Here is a 27,465-nt window from a genome sequence, read left to right on the forward strand (position 1 = left end):
TGACAGTGAGGGGCCATGCCATAGGTATTTTGATAGAGATTGCTTTGGATAGTATAAACATTTTAATATTTTTTTCTATCCATGAACATGGTATATGCTTCCATTTATTTGTATCTTCTTCTTATAATTATTTTTCTGAGTACAGGTCTTTTACCTCCTTGATTAAATTCATTGCCAGGTAGTTTATTATTTTTGATGCAATTGTAAATGAAATTATTTTCTAAATTTCTCTTTCTGATAGTTTGTTACTGGTATATAAAAATATAATCAATTTCTGAATATTAATTTTGTATCCTGCTACTTTACTGAATGCATGTATTAATTCTAATAGTTTTTTTGGTGGAATCTTTAGGATTCTCCCCATGTCGTATCATGTCATGTACAAATAATGACAGTTATACTTCTTCCTTTCCAATTTGGATGCCTTTTTTTTTCTTTGTTTGATTGCTGTGACTAGGACTTTGAGTACTATGTTGAATACAAGTTGTGAAAGTAGACAACTTGCCTTTTTCTTCATCTTTTTTTTCCTTTCTTTTATTTTTTTCCTCATCATTTATCCCAACTGTACCTTCTCCTACCTCCACCCACCTCTCCAACCTGCAGTCATCACATGGTTGTCCATGTCCATGAGTTCTTTCTTTCTCTTCTTTTTTTTTTTTTCTCAGTTTCTTGTCCCTGATCTTAAGGAAATCACTTTTAGCTTTTCCCTGTTGAGTGTGATGTTACTGCAGCTTTATCATATATAGCCCTCATTATGTTGAGGTATGTTCCCTATATCCCCACTTTGTTGAGAATTTTTATCATAAATTAGTGCTGATGTTGTCAAATGCATTTTTTAGATCTGTGGATATGATTGTATGACATCTGTACTTCATTTTTTATGCAATATGTTATATTAATTGATTTGCGGATATTGAACCAACTTTGTATCTCAGGAATAAATCCTACTTGGAAATGGTAGATGATGTTTTTAATGTCAGGATAGAGAAGTTTTCAGTTATTATTTCTTCAAATAGTTTCTCAATCCCTTGTTCTCTCTCTTCTCTTCTGGTATTACCCATGATGTAAATGTTGTTATGCTTGATGTTGTCTCAGAGGTCCCTTAAACTATTCTCATTTTAAAAATTCTTTTTTTTAAATTTTTGCTGCTCTGATTGAATATTTTCTAGTAACTTGTCCTCCAAATAACTGAATTGATCTTCTGCTTCATCTAATCTGCTATTGAGTTTTTTCCAGTGTCTTTTTTAAAATTTTTTTATTAATTTCAGAGAGGAAGAGAGAAGGAGAGAGAAAGATAGAAACGTCAGCTATAAGAGAGAATCATTGATCAACCGCTTCTTGCATGCCCCACACTGGGGATTGAGCCCACAACCCGGGCATATGCCTTGACTGGGAAATGAACCATGACCTCCTGGTTCATAGGTTGACACTCAACCACTGAGCCATGCCAGCCGGGCTCTTCAGTATATTTTTATTTCAGTTATTGTAGTCTTCATTTCTGACTGGTTCTTTTTATGGTTTCCATGTCCTTTTTTTATGCTTACTATTTATTTGTTGAAGTTCTCACTAAGTTCGTTGAGCATTCTTATAACCATTGTTTTGAATTCTGTATCTGATAGATTGCTTCCCTCCATATTATTTTGTTATTTTCCTGTATATTTCTTTTATTGTCTCCTCATTTTGGCTTCCTCTCTTTATTTAATTTTTCTAATTATTTAGATCTGCTAAGTCTTCCCACCTTGGCAGGGTGATTTTATGTAGTAGATGTCCTGTTTTGCAAAGTGGTGCAGACTCCCTGCTCAGTGAGCTGGGTGTTTCAGGAAAGTCCCTTATGTGGGTTGTGTGTGCCCTTCTGTTGTAGTTAAGCCTTGATTGCTGTTGACACATCAGTGGGTGGGATTGATCTTCAGGCTGACTCACTGTGAATGTTGGTCATTACCACAGCATACGAGCTGCTGTGTAGTGTTTACCCACAGAGCAGGATTTGCCCTTGTAGGGTCTGGTACTTGCTTAGACCACCCTTTGGATGCGCCATTTGTGGTGCTAATCAGGTAGTGCTCTGCTGTGGTCTGAAGTTGGCCTTTGGGAGTGTTGGTTCTGAGGCCTCTTGGGAGAGTCTCCGAATGCCAGGCCAGTGCCAGATACTGCCTATAACTGGCCTCAGCATACTTGCTAGGAGCCATTAAGTCAGCGGTTCTCAACCTGTGGGTCGCGACCCCTTTGGGGGTCGAATGACCCTTTCACAGGGGTCGCCTAAGACCATCGGAAAACACATATTGAATATATAATTACATATTGTGTTTGTGACTAATCACTATGCTTTAATTATGTTCAATTGTAACAATGCAAATACATCCTGCATATCAGATATTTACAGTACGATTCATAACAGTAGCAAAATTACAGTTATGAAGTAACAATGAAAATAATTTTATGGTTGGGGGTCACCACAACATGAGGAACTGTATTAAAGAGTCACGGCATTAGGAAGGTTGAGAACCACTGCACTAAGTGATATGTCTTGGGAGCTGCCTCTGCTGGACCTGGATGTGCATGGGAAAATGCACAATGTGAGGCCGGCTTCCACCAGTACTGGGCGTAGGGCAGGTCAGCACAGGTCACAAGGCACCTTGAGATCTGTTGCTGCCTGCCTGTTGCCTGTAAGGCTCAGCCTTTGAAAAGGCCTGGAGTGGTAAGGAGGGGCTCTGGGAGTCATGAGGGTAGGATGAATCATGTTTACCAGGTTCATCTAGATTCAGATATGGTGCTAGTGCTGAGCCTGAGGCCACTCATCAAATATCACAGTGTACACTGAGGCCAGTCACTCATTGCCTGGAGCCTACAGACCTGTGTGGTGGGTTGGAGTCCCAGGGAGTCATCAGGTTGGAGAAAGTGGAGTTCACCAGATTCAGATTCACGTGGGGGGAGGGCTCAACACAAGGACAATGGTGACCCTCACTCTAAAGCCACAACAGCTCAGTTTCTCCCTGTATGTCTCTGGTACCCTCTGAGCTTGACTGGAACTCCTGGAGAGTTTTGTGTGTGTGTGTATTTTTTAAAAAATATTTTTATTGGTTTCAGAGAGGAAGGGAGAGGGAGAGAGAGCTAGAAACATCAATGATGAGAGAGAATCATTGATTGGCTACCTTCTGCACACCTCACACTGGGTATCGAACACAACCTGGGCATGTGCTCTGATCTGGAATCGAACTATGACCTCCTGGTTCATAGGTTGACACTCAACCACTTAGCCATGTCGGCAGGGCAATTGCAGTAATTTTAAAAGTAGTCTCCCAGCATCTGCCTTGTTTTCTGTTTATTTTCAAACATAGCAGAGTGATTCCATTAAATTTAAACCAAATCATGTCAGCCTTCTATGAAAACTCTGTGATTTCCCAGATATCTCAGAGTAAAAAAAAATCAAAATAAAAAGCAAAAAATCTTTAAATTGTCTATGAGACAATTACTGTGGCATACTTTATTCTTTTGAGTTAATCTATTCTTCTCTAAACTCATTCCATTTAGGACACTGATTTTTCTATTGTTTCTCAACTAGAGCTGGCATGCTTCCCCCTCATACCTTTTCAGCTCCCTGTTCTCTTTATCTGACTGATTCTTACCCTAGAAATTTCCAGGCTTACCCTTACATCTCTTTTAAGTCTGCAAAAATATCACTTTCTTAATGTGGCTGACTCTCCTTCATTTAAAATTAGCAACCCTCCTTCCTATATATCCCTGATCTCTCTTATCCTCCATATATTTTTCATAACTCTTATCAGAATCTAGTAAACTCTACAATTTACTTATTATTATTTTCTTGTATGTCATCTGCTTTCCTCCATAGAATGTAGGCTCTAAAAGGAAAGAGAGTTTTATTTTATACTGATATGCTCAGATAATAATACCTGCATTCAAAAAATATTTTTGTCATTGTTGAAAAAAATTATTTAAAGACAAGTAGTTTGGCAAAAATTGTCAAAGATCTATGTGAATAACTGAAGTTTGGAAAATAGTTTTCATTGCCATTTTATTAGAATCATAATTATCAGTATCTCCTTTATGTATATATTTTCAGGCCCCTGTTTTGATTTCTAATATTCCAACTTTCTGCTTCATTCTCATATGTGCTTCACTTACCGTTTCCTTCCATTTTTTTTACTGCCTTCTCTTCTATAACCTTTTCTAATACATTAACCCAATGAAAATTACCAAATGATTTTTTATTTCCTACTTTTTACAAGGCATTATGCAAGAGAAAGGTCTCTTTACATTTGCTTTATTTAGAATAACCCAGTAAACAATACATAGGTTGAGATGCATGATGAATCCACAATATATAATTCCTGACCCATCCCTCATAGGGGTTGGTGGCCCTAATCCAAGCATCTTCCACACTCTATATTTAGTGTGCTTGATTTAGCCATGCTGTCACCCCCAAATATAGAAATATATTAGTAGAATAATATAATTCTATTATACTGATTTGGGAAGAATTTTTGGACATTATCTATCTAAAACAAACTTCTCATTTCCTTCTCAGCTTAGGAAATGTAGGCACAAATTGTTACTAGCTTCCTAAAGTCACATGTAGTTAGTAATAATTCTAAAAGTCTTTACTTACAGGAAATTGTGTCCATGATCATGATGTACCATCCTATCTAATAAAAGAGTAATATGCAAATTAACCATCACTCTGTGACAAAGATGGCGGCTCCCACAGCAGCTGGGGCAGGATGTTGGTGGCATCACCATGGCAACGTGAGCCCAGCAGGTGTTGCCACAGCAACCCGCGAGCAGGCAAGCGCGGCTCACAGGCAGCACCCAGCAGGGCCTGCTTGCCCCTGGCCATGGTGTGGAGCAGGCAGGCCCTGCAGAGAGCAGAGAACCACGGGGAGCAAGCCCAAGCCATCAGTAGGACATCCCCTGAGGGCTCCCGGATTGGAGAGGGTGCAGGTCAGGCTGAGGAACCACCCCCTTTTGCACGAATTTCATGCACCAGGCCTCTAGTGTGATATAAAATGTTAAATTGAGTCTTCATACTGTAAGAAGAAAGATTATTGAATTGAACTGACAACCAGAAAGTGCTTCTTTCTTTCTTTCTTTCTTTCTTTCTTTCTTTCTTTCTTTCTTTCTTTCTTTCCTTTTTTTATTTTATTAATCCTCACCTAAGGATATGTTTAGAAAGACAGATAGAGATAGAGATAGAGATAGAGATAGAGATAGAGATAGAGATAGAGATAGAGATAGAGATAGAAAGAGAGAGAGAGAGAGAGAATGAAACCTTAATCTGTTGCTTGTCTTATGTGCCCTGACTGGGGATTGAACCCACAACCTTTTAGTGTATGGGACAACACTCCAACCAACTGTGCCACCCAGCCAGGGCCAGAAAGTGCTTTCAAGTCTAGTTCTGTCACTAAGCAGCTATGTGACTTTAGAACAATTTCTCACTTAGCTAGGCTTCAATCTCCCTTTTATAAAATAAAAGAATAGGATGAATTAGATATTCTCAAAAGGACTCTTTTGTGCTCACATTCCTTGTATATGATGTTTTATACTATAGCTCCAGAGAAAGGAAGAGGCTGGAACTGTAGTCTCTTCTGTTTTCTCAAAGGCACCGAGAGGTGAAATTTGACATAAATGCCTCAGCGAGTGTATGATGGGCAGGAAAGTAGGTAATATATCCTTCTGACTGATGATTGTTTTGCAGAGTCTGAAAATTGGAATTAGCTCTCTGCAATTTTAAGGTCTTGTCTTCTTTACACAGTTAAACAGGAAGTACAAACAGATGAACAGAAGAGATCTGAGAAGCACCACCGCTTCGGTAATTGTTCAGACAGAGACCGCCCAAACAGAAAACACATGCTATTTCCCCTTCGCCTGACCAATTTGGCATTTAGAGTACAAGATTACAGGCGAGGGGTTGGGCCTCTCCAGGCAGGAACTGGAGTCAGACGCTTCCCTGCTACTTGCTGGGAGAGAAGAACATTAGGAATGCCTTTCAGTGCCTGCGTTCCTGACCTGTCCCTTAGAAGCCTGGCAGCTCGGGGAAATCCAGCCACAGCTCACCCTCAACCTTGCAGGAATCCTGATGCAGGCCAAATACTACAGCACGAACAACATGCTGGATGAGGAATGGGGCACCACCTTGAGCCTGCATTCTCAAGCCTCTACTCCAGCCCAGCGCCCAAAGCATGGGCACACAGGTACTCTGTCCTCTGGAGTCCAAATTGGCCAGACCCTTGAGAAATGCATGAGATAAGCCACCTCTCCGAGGAATGTACAAAATAAGGGAAAGACAGGTGAATGTTTTCATGATTTACAATCATGTGAACTGTTCACTTTCCACCACTTGTGTTCCACTTCCTTTAAGAATATCTGAAAAAAATTAAACTCAGCATATAAGCAGGTATTTGTTGTTCTAAGATTCTCTTGCTGGCAGAAGGCTTTGCAGTTGAGGGTGTGTTGTTTTGACCAGTTAGGTATGTCATACAAAGTTGAGATTGTGCATACGAGTAGAGCGTTGTCCCTTCTCCTCACCATCCCACGAGGGCTAAATCCAATGCTGTTTTATTTACCATCTGTGATCTGCTCTGGAAAGTTAGATGTTTAAAGGCTACCTTTTGGTTAATTTTGAACTCATGACTTTGGAGGAAGTTTTCCAAGCAGATACACCAAACCTGGTGTTTTGCTATAATTGTTCTGTACTGTGAAGTTGTGAGGCCCTTGGAGAGTCATATCAACATCAACTGTTTGGCTTTATCATCTGTGGAATGAAGGGGATTAAAGCAAATGCCTCTTAGGGCCCCTTCCACTCTGACATTCTGTGATTCAGTGATTTAAATGGTGCCTTCAGGTGCAATTACATTTTATTTCTTCCTTCCCCTTTGTTCTATTGAGTTCCAGAATATTATTGAGATGATTGAATTGAATTATGAAAATATTTAATTTCAGTTATGTTTAGCTTCCATCTTATGCTTTTATTTCCAACAATTTACCCTGTGACATGTCAATAAAATATTTATTATATATGTATATATTTTAATGTTAATATATATTTTTCAGTCCATAGAAGAGATAATTCATATATGTAGAGAAGGATCTTTTTTGTTATTGTTGTTAATCCTCACCTGAGTTATTTTTCCATTTATTTTTAGAGAGAGTGGAAGGGAGAGGGAGGGAAACATCAATGTGAGAGAGACACATCGATTGGTTGCCTCCCGCACTCAGGATGGCTAAGGCTAGAGAAAGATCTTATTTCCCAGGCAACTCAGCCAATCTAAGGCAGAAATGTGTGTTGAGGTCTAGTGAAAAGGCCTCATACTGTCGTGTAGATGAGACTCGATTCTAACACCTGGAAAGTCACTTACTAACTGTGTGATATTGGACATGTTACTTAAGTATTCTAGGCCTCAGTTTCTTCATTTATAAAATGCTAGTGGTGATAAATATGTAGACATTGATTATTATGTGCCTGGCATTGTTTTAAGTGCTTTATACATATTACTGGTATTTCATATGAACTTACAACAATGCTACATAGAAGTAGCAGAACCTCTCTTATAAGGTGGCTGTTAGTACTAAGGTTGATGAGCTGTGCAAAGTCCTTGGTACACTGCAGGCATACCAAACATGTGAGGGTTTTCTGTTTTTTTCTTTTTACTATTCCATTCCTGGAGAATTCCTGAAGTGTTTTGTTTAACATTTTTGTGTCAGTCTGTATCAGAGAGATCCTCACTCAAAGTCTGGATCTGAACGTGCCCTCCCTCTCTTGACCATATCCAGGTTGTCTTCCTTTTTGTGAATCTGAGCACACACTTATCCCCCGCTCTCTTCCATGTCTCTTCATCTAGGTTTTATTCCTTTCCCCTCTAAAATTTTCCATTCACTTTCTATTTATGGAATGGTCTGCCTCCCGAGACTCACTGATGTGGCTTCCCGTAACCTGTGAGGGGAGACTGGGGGATTTCCAGGCTCCTCGATGTAAAACACAGTGGCGGCTTTAGGATGTCAGTTTCTGCGGCCACTGGATATGTGCAATAGGATATGAGATGTTTTCCTCCAACAGATCCTGTGAAGAGATGGCCCTTGGGGCTGTGGTTTTTAAGTGGCTTGTGTTTAACTTGATTTTTCACCTTTGACAAGAGCCAGGAACTCTCACAGGATTACTGATCAGCATAATCAGGAACAGGGCGTACAAACAAGTTCTCTTGAGCTTGGAGGGTGGAGAGGGAAGGGTAAGGGATAAAACACTACTGAAACATCTGGCAACTTTTTTGTAAGAAGTGGAAATTGAAACACTAGGAGCAGAGGCTAAAAGCAGTGTCTTCCAGGAAAACATCTGAAAATAGTTATTTTACCCTACGTGTATGATGCCTTGTTTTCACCTGGTGATAATGCAGACATTTAGAGCAATGTCCCAAAAGAAGTCTAATTATCTCTCAGGAAAATAGGTTTGAAATATTTTTGCTCTTAAAAAAACAGAGTAAAAATCACTCTGGGATTTTTGTTTTTGGCAATGCAGATGATTCAGATTCCACATCATTTATGGCAGAATTATAACTGGAATATTTTAGAATTAACAAAAATAAACAATATACATTCATTTTCTAAATTTTTATCTTTTCAATATAAAGTTATGTATGTTTTTCTTTCCCCTAAATAATTAGAAAGATAGAAAGCAAAGATATAAGGTAATACCCTCGTGTCTTCTTCCCACAAATTATATTGGGGGTTATGCTACCCTAGGCCTGTTGCAAAGTACAGGATATAATGCCAAATATGATATGATCTCTGTTTTTGAGGAAACTTAAAGTCTAATACAGTTCTCAACTCAGCAATAACTGTGGTAAGTGCCATGATGAAAGCATTCACATGGTACAATGGAGACCTTGGTTACTTTTGTCTGGTAAGGGTCAAAGGGATCAGGAAAGTTTTGAGAGAGGGAGTGACCATTGAGTTGAGTTGACTTTAAGCTGTTCCTCATGATGTGGAAGCAGAAACGGGAAGGTTTAAGAGGCTGGGGGCCCTACAGGCAGACAGACACATGATAGAAAAGCCAAGGAGTCTTCAATAACTTTGTTTTTCAGAGAACTATAAGCAATATATTATGGCTCAGATGTGAAGTTGGAGGGGGGAAGCTTGATCAGAGGTTAAGTCTGGAAAGGTAAAGAGGACCTATTGTGTCATACTGAGGTATTTTGATTCTATTCAGTAGGTAAAATGAGTTAACTAAAGGATCTAAACAGGTAGTAACATAATCAATTTTGTGTTTTTAGAAGACCATTTAAGTTACAATGAGGAGGATAGATTGAAGGAGGATGAAACTGGATGAACTGATACAGATTTTGCACCAGTATGAGCATGGGATTTGGGAACCTGAACTGAGGTAGTACAGGAATGAGGAGGCAGAATCAGATATGAAAGATGTTAAGGAGGTAGAATTTAAATAATTGGTGACAGGTTACAAGTGGGAAGACAAAGGGAGAGCATAGGTTGACTAAGTTCCATCTGATAGTATGTTGGTGATACTGCCATTATCTGAGATGAAAACTACAGAAAGAATAGGAAAGATAATGAATTCAGTTTGAGTATGAGAAGGGACATGCAGTTGGTGTTGCCCAAAGACACTTGTACTAGTATCTCTCCTAATAAAAGGGTAATATGCTAATTAGACCAGGAGACCTTCTGGATGAAGCCATGGTGGCAGGGCCAAGGCAGAGGCAGTTAGGGGTGATCAGGCCAGGAGGGGAGGGCAGTTGGGGGTGATCAGGATGACAGGGAGGGGGGCAACTGGGGGCAAGCAGGCTGGCGGTGGGGGCCAGTTGGGGTGAGCAGGCCGATGGGTGGGGGGCAGTTGGGGGCAAGCAGGCTGACAAGGGGGGGCAGTTGAGGGTGAGAAGCCTGGTGGGGGGGGCATTTGGGGGCAAGCAGGCCAGCAGGCAGAGTTGTTAGGGTCAATCAGGCAGGTAGGCAGGTGAGTGGTTAGGAGCCAGCGGTCCCGAATTGTGAGGGGGATGTCCAACTGCCTATGGGATCGGGCCTAAACTGGCAGTCAGACATCCCCGAGGTCCCAGATTAGAGAAGGTGCAGGCCAGGCTGAGGGCCACTAACCGCCCCCCACCCCCTTTGCATGAATTTTGTACACTAAGCCACTAGTATACAGTATGTAGATTGGAAGTAAGGATTCTGAGCTACATATTTTTGTGAAAATTGTCAACATTTAGGTAGGAATTACTAGTAAACTTTCTGAAAATGAGTGATATCACTGAGGAAGAGAATGTTAAATGAAAAGACAAAAAGAAAGTGAGAAGAAGAATGCCAATGAGAGAATTTTAGGGAATACATTATTGAGGGAAAGGATGAGCAAGAGATTTCAATAAGAGCTACTAAGAATGAATGGTAGACAGTGGTAGAAGTGGACCAGGAGAGAGAGTCATCTAGGAAGCCAAGAGACAGTAACTTCAAAAGAAATGAAAAAGTCAACAGTAGTGAATAGTGAATTTTAAAAATAATAATGAATGCTGCTGAGAGTTAAAATAAGAGGAGTGCTAAAAACAATGTATATGTTTTAACAATAAGAAGGAAATTAGATTATTGCTATTTTTTAATAGCATGAGTATGAAAGCAACTAGTAGTTAAGTAGGAAAATAAATATTTGTCATTTTCCCATTTTTAAAAATGTTTTCTCTTCTTTTATGAGGAGCCTAGATGTAAAGAGAAAAAATAAAGTGTTAGAGCTGAGTATTATGGGATTGCATGAATACTTTTAAAAATTATTCTTAAGGTGTAGGAGATTCTAATTCAATTTTAGCTTGAAAAAATACAGTTGGAATACTTCACAGTAATAATATACTAGAGAGAGAGCAAATGAAATAATTGATAATCCAAAATGCCTGCTGAAGATTAGATATAAACCAACCAAAGACTCGGAAAACCTATTTTGGTTTAAGGAAAAAAATTATTGATAAATTCAAGTTTCACTTTTTTTCATTCATATTAATTACAATATTCTCCAATTTGTCTTAGGCTTTTAGCTTTATTTTCTCATCTCCAACATAACCCCTTCCTTGAAGAGTTATGGCATAAATCACATCTAATCAATTCAATAAAACTTTATTTTTTTAAATTTTATTTTCATTTTTATTGATTTCAGAGAGGAAGGGAGAGGGAGAGATAGAAACATCAATGATGAGAGAGAATCATTGATCAGCTGCCTCCTGCACATCCTCTACTGGGGATCAAGCCTGCAACCCAGGCATGTGTCCTTGGCCAGAATCGAACCTGGGACCCTTCAGTCCACAGGCCGATGCTCTATCCACTGAGCCAAACCAGCTGGGGCTCAATAAAACTTTAATGCATACCTACTCAATATGAAGCCTTATTCGTGGGGTCCCTGAGCCTGGCATGAGGGAATCAGGCTGAAACTGGCAATCGACACCCCCCCCCCCATAGGTCCCAGAGTGTGAGAGGACACTCTGCAAAGTTGCTGTCCTTTGGCAGCTCTTGCATTGAGTGTCTGCCCCCTGGTGGTCAGTGTGAGTCATAGCTACCAGGCGGTCAGGTGGTAGGGCAGTTGGCTGATCACTCAGGCATATATATATATATATATATATATATATATATATATATATATGTTAAAGGCCCGATACATGAAATTTGTGCAAGAGTAGGCCTTCCTTCCCCCAGCTGTAGGCACCAGCTTCCCTCTGGCACCCAGGACCCAGGCTTCCCTCATAGCCCTGGCTTCATCCAGAAGGTCGCCCAGAAAGACTTCTGGGAGGACATCTGGTCTAATTAGCATATTATGCTTTTATTATTATAGATAGATGTTATGTAGTGCTATGGAATATACATAGGAGGCCACAAAAGCAAATAGGCATGAATAACTTACTGTGTTATTCATGAGCATATTTTTGAAGGAGGTGACATTTGATGGGGTCTGTAAGGTTGAATCCAGGTTTTGCAGGTAGAGCAAGATGAGGCACTGGGTGGCTTTTCCATTGTGAATACCACATGTGCAAAGGTAAAAACAGAGAGGGAAGGAACTAGCTTGGTGCAGTGTGTTAATGGTTAAAATTAAGAATGACAAGAGTTCAGAGGGAAAAGTTGAAGTGTTAGTTTTGGATTGGAATTTAGATCAGGATAAGACAATTTTGGAAATTATCAACAGTGTGAGACATGATGACAAGGTAGACTATGGGGAATGTTAGTCCTTGAGGGAGGGGTGTATGAGGGAGATCTGTGCAGATAAGGCAAAATGTAGGATGAGATCCTACTATGCAGGGGTTTATAGAGTATGCTAAAAAACGTTGTTTCTTAAAGAAGATATTACACTTATTCTTTATAAAATTCACTTTGGTGATAGAGTAAAAATGTATTACTTAAAGTGCCTCTTATTGAGATATTTCACAATATAGAAGTGGAAATTTACAAGTGATAAAACTCTAGAGTCTTTCTATGATTCCATATGGAACTGCCATATAAGGCAAATATTAATGTGAGGCTTGTTGGGAGAATAAGAAAATGATTTAAAACATCAGCTCTGATCCTAGCCAGTTTGGCCCAGTGGATAGAGCATCAGCCCGAGGACTGAAGGGTCAAGGGTTCAATTCAGCTGAAGGGCACGTACCTCAGTTGCAAGCTCAAATCCTGGGTGTAAGAAGCAACCAATTGATGTGTCTCTCACATTGATGTTTCTCTCTCTCTGTCTCTCCCCCTCCGTTCCACTCTCTCTAAAATAATCAATGGAAAAATATCCTAGGTGAGGATGAACTAAAAAACAACAACAACAACAAAAAAAGCAAAACAACAGCAACAAAAGAACATTCAGCTCTAGAACAAGAGTACTTAGAGTGTTCTTCTGGCTCTACCACTTACTAGCCGCTCAACCCCAAGCAACAAAGTAACTCCCCAGCACTTCAGGCTTCTTATCCAAATAAACGAAACATGCGTTCTGATGAACCCTGAAAAGTGCTCTCAGCCCACAGAGCCTTGGGCGCTCTCCCATGAGGGGCTTACTATGTGCCACATGTGAAAATTAAGGAAACAAGACATTGCTAAAAAAAACCCCAAAAACCAACACTTAAAATTAACAAATTTTAAAGCTATAATCAAAGATCAGGTGTGAGCTAGCAATCACTGAAAAATGTTGAAAAGAACAGTGACCTAAAGGATGAGATATGTATTTCCTGAAATATTCAGGTTCACCAATTTAGCCCATTTCTCTGTGGGTCCTGGTTCACAGGGACATATACGACGCATACAGTGTGGTGTTAGGCACGACCATATAATCCTGGCTCTGCCACTAGTTTGCAATGTGGCTTTGAGCACATTTTTGAATTCTCTGTCTCTTCCAGCTTTTATGATCCCTTTCATTTGGAAGCATACTAATAGATTAATTTAGCAATGTCTGTTTCTTTTTTTTTTTTATAGACCCAAGGAATGGAGGTGTATAAAATATCCCCTCACTGATGCCTGATGAAGAGTAACTTGCTTGGTGTGACAACTCTCTTCACCCACAAAGTTTCTTATAACTAAAGGAATTTGTGTTCAAAATTTGACCTTAGCACTGTAGCCTTTTATAGAATCGTTATAGTAAGAGGATACAGGAAAGGCTGTTTTTTTCCTATATATATCTTATTATTCCTAGGGATGTTTATATCATTCCTTGGCCTGTCCACACCTTTTTCTAAACATGCCTCAGGAGACGGCATCGGAGTTCTCTTCCAAAAATTAGAGACACAATGAAGCCAAGCCAAACCCAAGCAACTCCCAAGCAGCTTATTTTTCTTAGTTTAGGGTGGGAGTGATCCCTCGGGAGAGATCACATTATAAGCAGCACACTTGGATTAAAACGCAGGAATATTAAAACCATAGTTAGGAAAAAATACCTACAGGGACTGAGAGAAAAAGAAAAAGTGCAGCTTGCAACTTCATCGTCTCTCCATCATGAAGGTCTGGTTTCTTAGAAGTGACTGTCCCTGGTATAGAAACCCCCTAGGCCAGTGATGGCGAACCTATGACACGTGTGTCAGAGGTGACACGCAAACTCATTTTTTTGGTTGATTTTTCTTTGTTAAATGGCATTTAAATATATAAAATAAATATAAAAAATATAAGTCTTTGTTTTACTATGGTTGCAAATATCAAAAAACTTCTATATGTGACACGGCACCAGAGTTAAGTTAGGGTTTTTCAAAATGCTGACATGCCGAGCTCAAAAGGTTTGCCATCACTGCCCTAGGGTTTTCTTTCTCTGGGTCTTTAGATAGAACAGGAAGCTATTTTAAATACTGAGGGAGAAAAAAAGTTGAAAGAAAGAAGGAAAGAAGAGAGAGAATGGGTGAGGGAGAAAGAGAAAGAGAGAAGAGTCAGAGTAGAAATATTTCCAAATGATCAGGGAAAGATGATTCCTTTGAAATGAAACCATATATATATGTGTGTCATATATATATATATATGACAGTAATTGAGCTTATTTCAACTGATGTCTCTGTGCTAAAAGAACAATAATCTTTTCCAAAAAGGAGCTTACTTTCTACTGGGGTTTCACAGATATAAACCAAAAGAAGTAAGATATGTAATATATCTGATGGTAATAAGAGATGTGGAGAAAAACAAAGCTAACATGGTATTTGGTCCACATATGCACTTGTTTCTCTGGAATCTAGAAACACCCACCTGGTTGATGTTCCTTGGCGATATAGAACTTTAAAAAGACAAGATTTTGGAGAATTTGTTTAGACTTGTTCTTTTATGCTCTGCTGCTCTGAGATACTCCTAATGACAATGGCTTGAGAAATCAGCAATTTTCAGGAAAACTTAGATCAAAGCACACAGGCCAGATCTCTCAGATCTGTTCATGATTCAGAATCTCACATGTCAATGGCTAGAAGCCACTACAGCTAGGAGATGAATTTAGCTGAGTCTGCCCTCTGCTGACAGAAAGGTTGCTGAAAAGTCAGTTGATTTTAAAAAGTCAATCTGTAAGGTTTAACTTTAGATAAACTTCCCTGCCTTTGTAAAATTTATGTAGTTTAAGAAATAGTATTTTTTTTATAATTTCACTCTTCATTCATTTACTCTTTAAATATGCATCCAGCCCTAATGTGCCAGGCACTATTTTCAGTACTAGAAATACACTGGTGAACAAGATAGACAAGATCACTTTTTAAATGGAGTATACATTTAAGGGGGAGGAGATAGAGAAAAACAAACAAATCCATGAAAATAACACCTAATAATCTTAGCTTTAAAAATCAGACACAATAGGGTAGTGTGCTAGAGATGGATGCATGGACATCTACTAAGGAAGTGCCATTTAAACTGAAAGCTGAATACCAGGAAGTAGCCTACCAATAAATTCATCTGAGGATTAATTACCGCTGGGGTAGAGGCAGAGCTAACACAAAGGCACTGTGACAAGCTTGTTTGTTTCAAGGATAAACAAAGGCCACTGGAGTAGAGCATTTGCCTGAGGGCTGAGTAGTACAAAAATAATGAGTCATGTAGGGTCTAGATCAGTGGTTCTCAACCTTCCTAATGCCACGACCCTTTAATACAGTTCCTCATGTTCTGGTGACCTCCAACCATAAAATTATTTTTGTTGCTACTTCATAACTGTAATTTTGCTACTGTTATGAATCGTAATGTAAATATCTAATATGCAGGATGTATTTGCATTGTTACAAATTGAACATAATTAAAGCATAGTGAGTAATCACAAAAACAATATGTAATTATATATTCAATATGTGTTTTCCGATGGTCTTAGGCGACCCCTGTGAAAGGGTCGTTCGACCCCCAAAGGGGTTGCGACCCACAGGTTGAGAACCGATGATCTAGATGAAAAAGGCTCTTACAGAATTTTATTCTAAGTGCAATAAAGGTATTGGAAGTGTTTTAAGTTTGGAAGTACCATAATCAAATTTCCATTTTTTTAAAAAAGAGCAATCTGAGTCTTTATGAAAAAGACTTGGATTTTATTCAACTTGTAATGCAAACTATTGAAAGTTTTTTATGAAGGAGATGATTACTAAGAGAAATTAAGATTCACATTTTAAAATATATCAATGTCTGCTCCTTTATTTTTACTTAATTTCCCAACTAGATTGTAAGTTCCAAAGGATAGTGATGATATTTTCTATTTCTATACATCTTTACCACTTATCATTCCCTATTTGGAAATAATGTTTGGTACAAATTTCTGTACATAGAATAAATTCTGTAGAGGAATTTTCTAAAGAGGAAATGAAATTATATTTCTTTAATCTTTTTGTTTTAGAACCTGACTTGAATTCTTGATGAAGTGAAACTCACAAGTCATAAAGAGATCAGTTTGTTTTAGGGTTTCTCTCTCACTTTGTTTCATTTTAATCACAATGCTAGATGCTACCTGCACCTTATCAGGGAGTCTTCCTTGTCAGATTCATAGGTTCATTCAGATTGATAGCTGATCTCATTAGGTGACAGATTTACTTCCCCTAAGCAGAGCCCCTAAAATTACCACATGGTAAACTTGTGGGGGTGTGGACAAGGGATGTTGTCTATAAGCTTTTTTATTACTTAACTAGAGGCCCGGTGCATGAAATTAATGCACAGATGGGGTCCCTTGGCCTGGCCGGTGATCAGGGCCGATTGGGGCCAGGCCGGAGAGGAGGCAGCAGTCGCCAGGCTGTGTGTGGAAGGAATGGATGCCAGACTCCGATGCTGCCATCGTCAGCACCCTGCCACTGTGCAGTTCCCCGCCTTCGCCCCTCCTTCCCTCGCCACCACCCTGTCACCACAGTGGGCGTGTGGCAGGCTGATCAGGGCCTGCTGGCGGGGGGGAGATGGTGTGGGAGGTTGGCCACCAGCTGCAAGGAGGGAGCCAGCCCTCAACTCCTCTGGGAAAGGGGCTGCGTCTGCCACCATCCATCCCCGGTTCCCTGTCGCAGCCCAGGGGCCAAGGGGAGGGACCACTGGGGGAGGTTGGCTGGCCAGGGGAGGTTGGCTGTTGGAGCTCACTGACCACCAGGGGGCAGATCCTGCATTAAACATCTGCCCCCTGGTGGTCAGTGTGCATCATAGCAGTGCAGTCATTCAGCAGTGCAGTCGTTTTGGCAGCTTAGACTTTTATATATAGACTAGAGGCTCGATGCACAAAATTTGTGCAAGGGTCTCAGCCCTCACAGCCCCAGTCAGCCCTAGCAGCCCCTTGCAGACTCAGCCTGTCCTTGCAGCCCTGGCTTTGTCTGGAAGGTCATCTGGAAGGTCGTCCTTTACAGTTATTCTGCTGTTCAGTCTATTTAACATATTAACTCTTTATTATATAGGACTAGCTCAAAATTGAGATAGCTTGGATCTTTCCTTGAGAAATTGATGATCATGTTCCTTTTTATTTTCTTTTTTTAAAAAATATGTTTTTTATTTTTATAGAGAAAGGAGGTAGAGGAAGAGAGATAGAGAAACACTGATGAGAGACAAAGATGATCGGCTGACTCCTGCACACTCCCTATTGGGAATTGGCCACAACCCAGGCCAGAAATCTAACTGGCACTCCCTATTGGGAATTGGCCACAACCTGACCAGAAATCTAACTGGCAACCCAACTGACAACTTTTTGGTGCACTGTACAATGCTCAACTAACTGAACCACAGTGGCCAAGGCAATGATTTGTTTCTCTATAATCTATTTTTGGAGAGCTATACATTGAAAGAACAAATAAAATCTTTACAAACGAGGGACTTTCAACAAAGAAATCCTTGAGAGAAACAGTAAAATAATTTCTCATTACTGATATGCAATTTGCATTTTGGAAGAAGCATATGAAACTTGGGAGGGATGGTATTTTGCAAAAGTGACAAAAAATTCATTTCATCTCTTCTTTGATGATGTAAAAAATTGTTCCTCCTTAAGGCATTTACATGAGATTCTGTTGTAACTCAAATTTTGATAAAAATAAAGTTATACAAACAAAGATATATAAAGATAATAGTAATGCATAACTTGATTCACTGCAAAGTAAGACTGTGTGGGTGTGGGGGATAGAAATGGGTGGGGCTGGTAAAAAGAATCTAGCCAGGGAAAGCAAGGCTTGACCTGGAGCATTGCGATCATGTTTCTGAGGGCAGAAAGAATGTTATCTAGTCCCTGAGTACTGTTGTTCTGCAGGATTTGTTCTTTTCCATAACCAGCTCCTCTCGCTTGCAGCTGACATACATCCAAGAGAAAAAGAAACAAAAATACATGCACAAAAAAAAAAAAAAAATACACCCTGTCTTTTCTTTTGTTCCCTACAGAGCAGCCACCTCCCTCTTCAGCATGGCGTCCAGTGGCCTTGATCCTGATCATTTTGTGCCTGGTGCTGCTGATTGGCCTGGCAATACTGGGGTTTGTGTGTAAGTCTGCACTCTGACTTGGGGGAGGAGGATCCTGGCTCCAAGGTTTGTCTAGGATGAGAAATATTTGTTATGATATTTATTTATCTATTTATTTATCTATTTATCTATCTATTTATTTATTTATTTATTTATTTATTTATTTATTTTTACTTCTAGAGCCTGTGAATAAATTCAATGTACCTTGTTCTAAAGTACCTACTTAAATAGTAAGCAGTGGAAGAAACATTAAAATACAGAAATCAATTGCTAGCTAGATTTTTTTTTCTTTATTGATCAAGGTATTACAAATGTGTCCCTATCCCCCGATTGTCCCCACATCCCCCCAGCTGGCTAGATTTTTTTTTATGTTCTGTTTGAGATAAAAAGTTTTTGTTTAAATATGCCAATATTTAAAATCAACTATTATTAATAAATGCATGCTTCAGCTTCTTCCATTTCACAAAAGGTTTGAGGCAATCGTTTTCACCGTTATCATGCCTGGCTCAGTGGGCTAATACAGAGGGAAGAGATTTCATTTATATCCCACCCTCACCATATAAGGAGAAAGACCAGGTCTTTAATCACTATAATATTTTTCAAAAGGTCCAGGAAGTTATACCATCATTTTGTGAAAATCTATGAAAATCCAAAAAGGAAAATGCATGCATAAAATTTTTTAAATTTCAAACTAGTAAGGACAAGTTCAAAAACTTAAAAAAAGGAAGTGGACACATTTGCTTCATCAGATCATTACAGCAATGTTCCCTAAAACAGTTGAAAAAGGTGGTTCAAAATAAAAGGTTACATTGATGAGCAGGTTTTAATGTAAAAAAAAAAATTTTACAGGAAATTTGCAAACTTTTGCCATCTTAAATTTTAAAATAAAAAAAGTAGTTTCTGCCCTGATCCCAAAATTTCTACTTTATTTTGATCTAACGATTGTTTTGCAACCACCATTCTTTTTAAGGATATAAAGCAACTTCTATGATTCATAAAGTATTTCTTTTTCATAAAGGATTTTTGCATTTAGATTTAGAAACCTGGAGTTTAAACCTGAGTGTTGAACATTTTTAATCAAATGATAATAACTTAATCTTACTGAGTCAAACCACATATGTATACAAACATAGAAATTATAATATGACCATTTTAATGTCTGAATGAGATAATGTATGGTACATTGTCGATGCTCAATATAATGGACAAAGGATAAATGGATTTGTGGGTTTAGGTTGAGTAATGATTTTAGAATATACAAAAATATTTATTAAAAAGTAACTATGGTTAAGGAATTTATTCCTGAAGTTAGAAATTGTTACTATGACTCCATATTTTCTGATAAGGAAACAGACTTGGAGAAGTTAACTTGCCCACAGAAATGCAATTTATTATGTACCACAGTCGAAAATTGAATATAGGTAATAAGAGATCTCAGAGCCTGCGATCATGAACAAGATACTGTTTTGTCTTCCCCATATGTAGAAAATAGACATGGAAATAAAGAAATAAACTGTCCAGTCTGACTTGGTAACTTGGCTTAGTTTTTCAGTTCTACCAGCTCTCCAATACTCAGAAAGACAGCATTAATAAACTGGAAGAAAGATCAGGGAATCTCTCCCAACACCTGCAATCTCTCCAAGCCCAGAACAGGAAGCTCGTAGAAACTCTGCAGCAGGTGGTTGAAAAATACTGTCGTGAGCTTTATAACAAAACTGGAGGTGAGTCCTGATCACTGAGCTCTCCTACCCTCAGGATATCTGTCACTATAGGGTTGACTTTCCCATCAGTGGATCTGGGAACCAATATATTAATTAATTGGGTATATTATTTAATTAGTTGTCTAGCAAACTTAATAGTTTGGGCATCCAGATCATGCCCAATTATTGGAACCATTTAGCTCAAATACATGTGTTATAACACATGAAGGGATTCTTGAAATTCAGACATTTTAGACAATGCAAGAGGCGTAAGAAGTGAATATAACTGCATATTTAAGGAATAATAAGGAGCCTGTGTACCTGGACCAGAGTGAGTGAGTAGAAAACTAATAGAAGATGAGGTCGAGATTATTTATGGTTTAGGGGATATTGTAAGGGATTTGGCTTCCATTTGGAGCAAAAGGAGAATTCATCACAGGATCTTGAGCATAGGAAATACATGTCTGACATGAATTTTAAAAGGCTCATTCTGCAAATATGTTGAATTCACGCTGGAAGAGGGAAGGAGAGAAACAGAGATATCATGTAAGAGATGGCCATTGCAGTAATCCAGGTAAGAGGATAATGGTGGCTCAAAATAGGATATGATCAGTGGAGATGAACACATGATGTAATAAACGGGTTGTGAGAGAAATAAAGCAGTCAAACATCTCCAGAGTTTTTGAGCAAAGCAACTAGAAGCATAGAGATGTGATCAAGTGAAATGAGGAAGAATTCTGTGGTTAAAAAAGGGAAGGTTAGAAACCAGGAATGCCATTTTGGGCAGGTTGTATTTGAAATATAATCTAGATATCCAAGTGGAGATATGAATAGCCAGTTTGGTATACAAGAGATAAGATCTAGGCCAGAAATACAAACTGACTTACAAAGAAATCTAAATTACTTATTTGTTTAAAACTTTGTTTTACCTTATGAAATATTTCTAATATACAGAAAAATAGAAACAATAATATAATATCTATTTGTATTGACCACTCAGATTTCAACGTTTACATTTTGAAACTGGGTTGTCTTGAAAATAAAAATATTTTTATGGAATTATTGAGTTTCTATCCTACCATATACCAATAAGGGACTCAGTTACAGGTCCCCAACCCTCAGAGGCCAAGGCCATGTTCCCACATAGATATAGCTGCCAGGGCTTAGTTCCTATATTTACAACCACTACCCCCAGTAGTTCATCTCATCCTTGACCTCCATACTTAATTCTCTAACTTTGATGCCCATCTTAACTTCTGATACATGGATATTTACCATTCTAATTCATACTTGGCTAAGTATTTAAGTTTTTGTTTTTTCTAAAATTTTATTTATTTGTGTTTAGAAGGAAAAAGAGTTCATACCCTATTGGTATATATTGCATTTAAAAAACCCATTTCCTATTATATAACAGGATTTTGAAGAAGAAAATTATTAAAACTTCAATTGTTTCTTAAGTACAATGTATGTTGAGTTCCTGAACATATGAAAAGTTTTGTATGTATTGGACATCCTCTCTGTGTGCTAAATTGCACAGGGTAAGGAGCAAGGAAATTCCAATCATTCATTGTTAGATTCCATATCCATGAAAGCAGGTAGTGTCTGTTTTAATTTCCACTGTATACTCAGGACCAATTATATACTTCTAGGCATAGTGGGTGCTAGGTAAACATTTGTAGTTATCATTGCCTTGGCAAATAATATCTAAGAGAAAGGGAATTCATTCTTTCTTGGGTCATCAAATACTATATAATTTCAAGAGAGGCAAGAAAACAGACCTATGTAGAAAATAACATTAAAATTGGTTTCTTTCCAAGAACATAGATGTAGCCCTTGCCCAGAAAATTGGAAATGGCATGGGGACAAATGCTACCAGTTCTATAAAAAGAGCAAGAGTTGGCGGGACTGTGACTCTTTCTGTATTGCTGAAAACTCAACCATGCTGAAGATAAACACACAAGAAGTGCTGGTAAGGTCCTGAGTTTTGGTCAATGTTTGAAGTATTCTCAAAGAGATGTCTTTAAAGGAGAATCATCTAAGGAGTCAAGGTCCACAGACTCTCCCACTTATTTCAATCAGGAAGTTATATCAATATATACATATATGTGCATGTATTTAAAAGTATATGTATGATCCCTGGCTGGGTGGCTTAGGTGGTTAGAACATCATCCCCTACACCTAAAGGTTTTGTCTTTGATTCCCAGTCAGGGCACATTCCTAGGTTGCAGGTTTGATCCCTATTCAGGGAGTATATGGGAGGCAACGGATCAATGTTTCTCTCTTACATCAACGTTTCTCTCTCTCCCCCTTCCTCTTTCTCTAAAACCAATAAAAAAAAATCCTCATGTGAGGATTAAGTATATAAATTTCTCTTTCTCCCCTTCCTAGTCTGACACATAAGTTATCTTCCAAATTCTTCTTCTTTCTCCTTTTGGTCAGTTCCTTCTGCATGTATTTCTAAAAGTTACTTCCCCATTCCTGCATTTTTTTTCCTTCTATTTCCCAGAATCACTTCACATCTCTTTGTAAATCTGCCTCCTGTATTTTTTTTTTTAAATATGTGTCTTACCCTGTGACTTGAAAATAACAGATCACTTTTAAGTCTTGGTTGATGTGTTTCTTTGTTTCAAAATATCAGTGTATCTCCCATGCATGAACAAATGAACTGACCTTAGCATAGATGCTTTCCTCTTAAATGAATTATTATCTATGTGAGGCAGGAGTCATGTCTTGTTCTCATATTAAAAGTGTTGGCTGGCACTACACATCTCTGTATAGATATCCTATCTAATAAAGAGGGAATATGCTAATTGACCTTCATGCTGTCGCAAAGATGGCAGCACCCACAGCCAATAAGAGGGAATATGCTAATTGACTGCCGCACCCTCAAAGATGGCGGCGCCCACAGCCACAAGATGACTGCGCCCAGTCCCCTCAGCCCTGACGGGGAGGCAGGTGCATGGCAAGGCCTGAGTCCTTCAGTCCCCTCAGCCCCCCAGCAGCCCAGGGCCGGCCCGAGGTGCAGGCAAACCTCGGACAGTGGCTGCCCAGCCGCCCAGGGCTGCCTAAGGTTCAGGTAACCAGGGCCGGCTGAGGCTTGCGCTGTCAGCAGTGGCAGCTGCAGAGGTGTGTGGAGGTGCCGACTTCCCCTGACCGCCGGGTTACCTCCCGCCCCTAAGGGCTCCCGGACTGTGAGAGGGGGCAGGCCGGGCTGAGGGACTCCTCTCCCGTGCATGAATTTTCATGCACCCGGCCTCTACTATATATATATGTATGTATTATGATATTTCTAAAAGCTGAACGTTTTCTTGTGTGCCTTTGCAGCAGTTTGCCATGCCTCAGAGCTACTCTGAGTTTTTCTACTCTTACTGGATAGGGCTATCCCGCAACGGCAGTGACAAGCCCTGGCTGTGGGTGGATGGAGCACCTTACACTTCTGAACTGTAAGCCTTCAGAATATTTTGTGGGAAAGGCATGTAATAGAGTGTGTCAGGCCAACAAAGTGGTTCAATAAGCATTAACTAAACATCTCCTTTGTATTGGATACTATGTTTGTAGAAGGATGTCCTGAGGCTGACAGATAAAAGTGTTAATAAAATTGTAGGAAATAGGAAATATACAACTTAATCATTTTTATCGTACATTTAAATAAACTGAGTCAAAGAGAAGGTAATTTTTCAGATGGCTGTCAGAGTACATGTTAAAGTTGGATTATAACATGTACCATAGTTTTAGATAGAAATAGTTTTTGTTTTGGTTGACTTGATGCTTCAAAGAATGACCATGGAAATTGAGGGGTTGAAAAGAAAGTGGTTGTTGACTTTATCTTTCCAGTAAAATCATTCTGGGCATCTGTTCTATAATTGCATCAAGCTAGGAATATTTCCTATGTACTTTCTGAGTACTTAGTATTTATTTCTATAAATAAAATATAATAAAGTAAACTTTTTTTTTTCTTTTTTTAAGGTTTAAGATTAAAACAGATTTCACCAGTCCAGGAGATGGGGACTGTGTGACCATTCTCAGTGGAATGTTTTTCTCAAAGAACTGTGAAGAGTTGAGGCGGTGTGCCTGTGAAACAGTGGCGACCCCAGTCAAGTTAGAGAGACTCCCTTAGCGTCTGTGAATCATTCATTACATGTAGGTGATGGACTCTCCACCTATGACTACAATTGTGTGCTCCCTCCCTTCAGAGAAATTGAAGATCAGAACAAAAGTCATTCTCTTGATTTGCACTTGTAATGGTTTGGTTTCAAACTATTCTCTTTCATTTGATCCATGTTTATGTAACAATTCAACAAAAAAGCTTGAGCCACGCAAAGTCAGTGCAGAGGATATCTGAGACATAGGGGAATGGAAAAAAATCTGGAAAGGCAATTGCTCTGACCGGCATAAGAAGGATTTTCATATTTCCTGCTCAAGATCACCAGTACTTCTGAGCTTGGAAGTTTATGCACATATTCACCAGTCACAAAGAAGTCCTGATTACGTATCACCAACTGGCCCCTGAAATCCATGAGGTTGTTGTAATCCACCTTCTTGATTTTGAGATAACTTTCTAGTGTTCTTCTCTCTCAGCATCTAATACCATTTTTTGTTTCTATGTCATCCTTTATACTTGGAGTGAGAAAGTTAAACAGAGGAACTAAATGTATGTAAGATCCTTTGCTCCAACAGCCAATTAGTCCACGGGAAATTAGCAATCATTTCTTACACTGAGCTAACAAATACAAAGCTAATTCATTTGGTTTGCTTAAGTTCATATTATTTTTCCTTCTCAGTTTCTCGCTAGAACCCCCATCTGCTCTGGCTAATTCTCTTTATTAGAATCTTAACTTTTACAAACATATCTCTCCATGTCTATTTAAGATTCCAATGATTGTTTCCTAGAAATTTCTTCTAGGATAGAAATAGTCTCAACTTGGTTCCATATCAGAATTACTATCCCTGATACTCCTTTCAGAGAGATTGACAACCAGAACAAAAGTCAGTCTGTTTATGTGCATCTGGAATAGTTTAGTTTCAGTTCCTATTTTCTTCCATTTGATCCATGTTTATACCTTTCAGGTACTGGAGATTTAATAATAATAAACAATGTGAAGTGTGTGCGTGTGTGATTTTGAATGAATTTGTGACTTGGGGGAAAAGTCAGTGTGAAAATGCTCTTCAGAATATGATAGAAGTGTTTTGACTGCGCCTTATGAGACATTGTATGGGTTCTATAAGAGTCCTGATTCTTTGATTATTTGAGAAAAATAAGAAGTCTTTGAGATGCATTCTGTCTTCCAAAGGATGGTTTTAAGACCTTTGTAAAAAATGAAATCCTTTGAAGCAAATTTGTCATCAACACGTGGCTCAAGATGAGTAAACCGAATTGCAGCGGGGCAAGTTATCTAATCAGGTCATGGGAAGTGAGCGACTGTGACATACGTAATTGGCTTTGTGTGGAGGTGTCCCTTTCTCAGGATGACAATACACACAGCCATACAGGGGTCATTGCAAAGAACACCTTCATAAACCCTGACTTCATTTGTTTACAGGTAAATCCATTTTAGGGCATTAACACTAGAAAGGATTATTTATTATAAATCTTTATTTTTCAACAGTGGAAACTGGAATTCTTCAGTTTTGTCTTCAGTAAACATCTATATTATGGTGAAATGACATGAAGTTTCCAAACATATGATAAAGAGAACATTTCTGTGTTAATTTTCATAAGACTGTGTCACCTATCAATTACTAATTACCGATTTTCTGTCCATTGGCTAGAAAAATTCTTCAGTGTTAAACAAATTTTGTGTTGATTTATTGTGTTGTGCAAGAGCTGTACTTGTGATCATAAAATGAGAATTTTTAGATCCCTTTGTTTTATTATTGCAAAATCACTTTATTTCCAGAAGTTTATTTTGTTAAGTATACAATGAAGATATTTATCATTTCTTTATGGTATTATTATTATTAGCTGAAATGAGGTAAATGTGAAGTCACGTCCACAATCTAAATTGTAATTTAAAATTTAAGGGATATTAAAAATATGCAAAAAGAGGGAAAAAGAATTTAGTGGTTATTTTAAAATAAAGAGGAGCACAAACAAGCATAAGCAACCTTCTCTGCAGACCCGCATTAATGAACAAATTGTAGAAAGGCACCGGCATTGGGGAGCTGTGGCTATTACCAACTATTTTCCATGATGAGTGCAGATATTCAATGCACACAGGTAATATAGTAAGCACATAATATGAAATGTGGATTAGACCCTTAGTTAGGCAGTTAAGTGTTATTTAAATCTTGCTAGGACAGCAAGAAAATTCAGTTAATATGAGGAAATCAAATGACTTTGTGGACTAACTTGTAAAATAGAGACAGGGCACACTGGCCCATGTTCAGGGTTGGATGACAAAAGTCTCTTTAGATGACATTGCTTTAAGAAGTTTACCTGCCTGGAAGGTGGGTGTTGAATAGTATTCTACCTCCAAATCTGCAAGCCAAGGGGAAGTGTCACTTTAAAGAGTGAAGAAGGAAAAGGAAAAGAAAAGAAGCATTTGGTTGACATTGTTGGCTGTTCTTGAGCTATTTCCCTCTGCCTTTGCCCTCAATAACCCCCTCATCTGTACAGTAAAGCCCACAATACTGATCACAATATGAGCAAATATTTCAAAAAACAGAAAAGGAGTATGGCACAACATTCTCTCCACACTTTAAAACAATTTTAAACATAACCCTGGCCAGGTAGCTCAAATGGCTAGAGCATCATCCCGATATGCCAAGGTTGAGGGTTCAATTCCTGATCAGGGCACATACAAGAACAACCAGTGAATGCACAAATAAAGTGGAACAGCAAATTGATGTTTTTTCTCTCTCTCAAAAAATAATCAATAAATTAAAAAAAGAAATAAAAAATAAGAATAGAAAATAATTATAGCATTAGTTGGAAAATATGAGTTGCTGAGATCAATTTTCCATTGAGAATCAGAGAGGGCAGCGCCCCCTGAATTGGCTTTTCAGCAAGAGAAGACCTTGTCTAGGCTCTTGTGTGTTTAGGTAATTCTGAAGCAATTGCAGGAAAACTCAAACGAGGAACATGGCCCTTCCTGGTAGGCCCAGTTCCCCAGGGCACAAAATGAGCTATTTCTTTTCCTGAGGATATTGAACCAGCTCTTAAAACTTATCAACAGGAAACAGGTCTTGAGCCCTATAACAGCAGGAAGTGTGAGCAGTGTAATGGGAGCTTTTACTTCGGGGATATAAACAAATTATGAAATAAATAGTCTATTAGGTTGCCTCAGGGTTGGCCTTAATATTTGGGAGTCAAATACTTGGTGAAGGGATTCTTATCAATTTTGAAGAATAGAAAAAGCAGCATAATCCAAATTAAAGTGTACATAATATTTTTTACAAGGTTAATTGT

General features: G+C 38.7%; 1 protein-coding gene across 1 annotated transcript; it reads left to right on the forward strand.

Moving 5' to 3' along the window:
• Positions 1 to 5,893: 5,893 nt before the first annotated feature.
• CLEC1A (C-type lectin domain family 1 member A) lies at positions 5,894 to 27,428 on the forward strand. The gene is made up of 6 exons (XM_070410695.1): positions 5,894 to 6,203; positions 18,280 to 18,378; positions 19,902 to 20,078; positions 21,875 to 22,026; positions 23,382 to 23,500; positions 24,024 to 27,428. The coding sequence occupies exons 1-6, from the start codon at positions 6,089 to 6,091 to the stop codon at positions 24,172 to 24,174; spliced, it is 813 nt and encodes a 270-aa protein (XP_070266796.1). The 5' UTR covers positions 5,894 to 6,088; the 3' UTR covers positions 24,175 to 27,428.
• The last annotated feature ends 37 nt before the right edge of the window (positions 27,429 to 27,465 follow it).

The sequence above is a fragment of the Myotis yumanensis genome, unplaced genomic scaffold (assembly GCF_028538775.1).
Source record: "Myotis yumanensis isolate MYYU_CA2020_CCGP unplaced genomic scaffold, mMyoYum1.0.hap1 SCAF_3, whole genome shotgun sequence".
Taxonomy (NCBI): domain Eukaryota; kingdom Metazoa; phylum Chordata; class Mammalia; order Chiroptera; family Vespertilionidae; genus Myotis; species Myotis yumanensis.

What these genes read in the sequence shown, in the direction of transcription:
- CLEC1A (XM_070410695.1), top strand. Translation starts at nt 6,089, where the DNA reads ATGCAGGCCAAATACTACAGCACGAACAACATGCTGGATGAGGAATGG. An exon ending in CCCAAAGCATGGGCACACAG is followed by an intron (nt 6,204 to 18,279) that starts GTACTCTGTCCT and finishes TGTTCCCTACAG; the next exon opens with AGCAGCCACCTCCCTCTTCA. An exon ending in GGCAATACTGGGGTTTGTGT is followed by an intron (nt 18,379 to 19,901) that starts GTAAGTCTGCAC and finishes AACTTGGCTTAG; the next exon opens with TTTTTCAGTTCTACCAGCTC.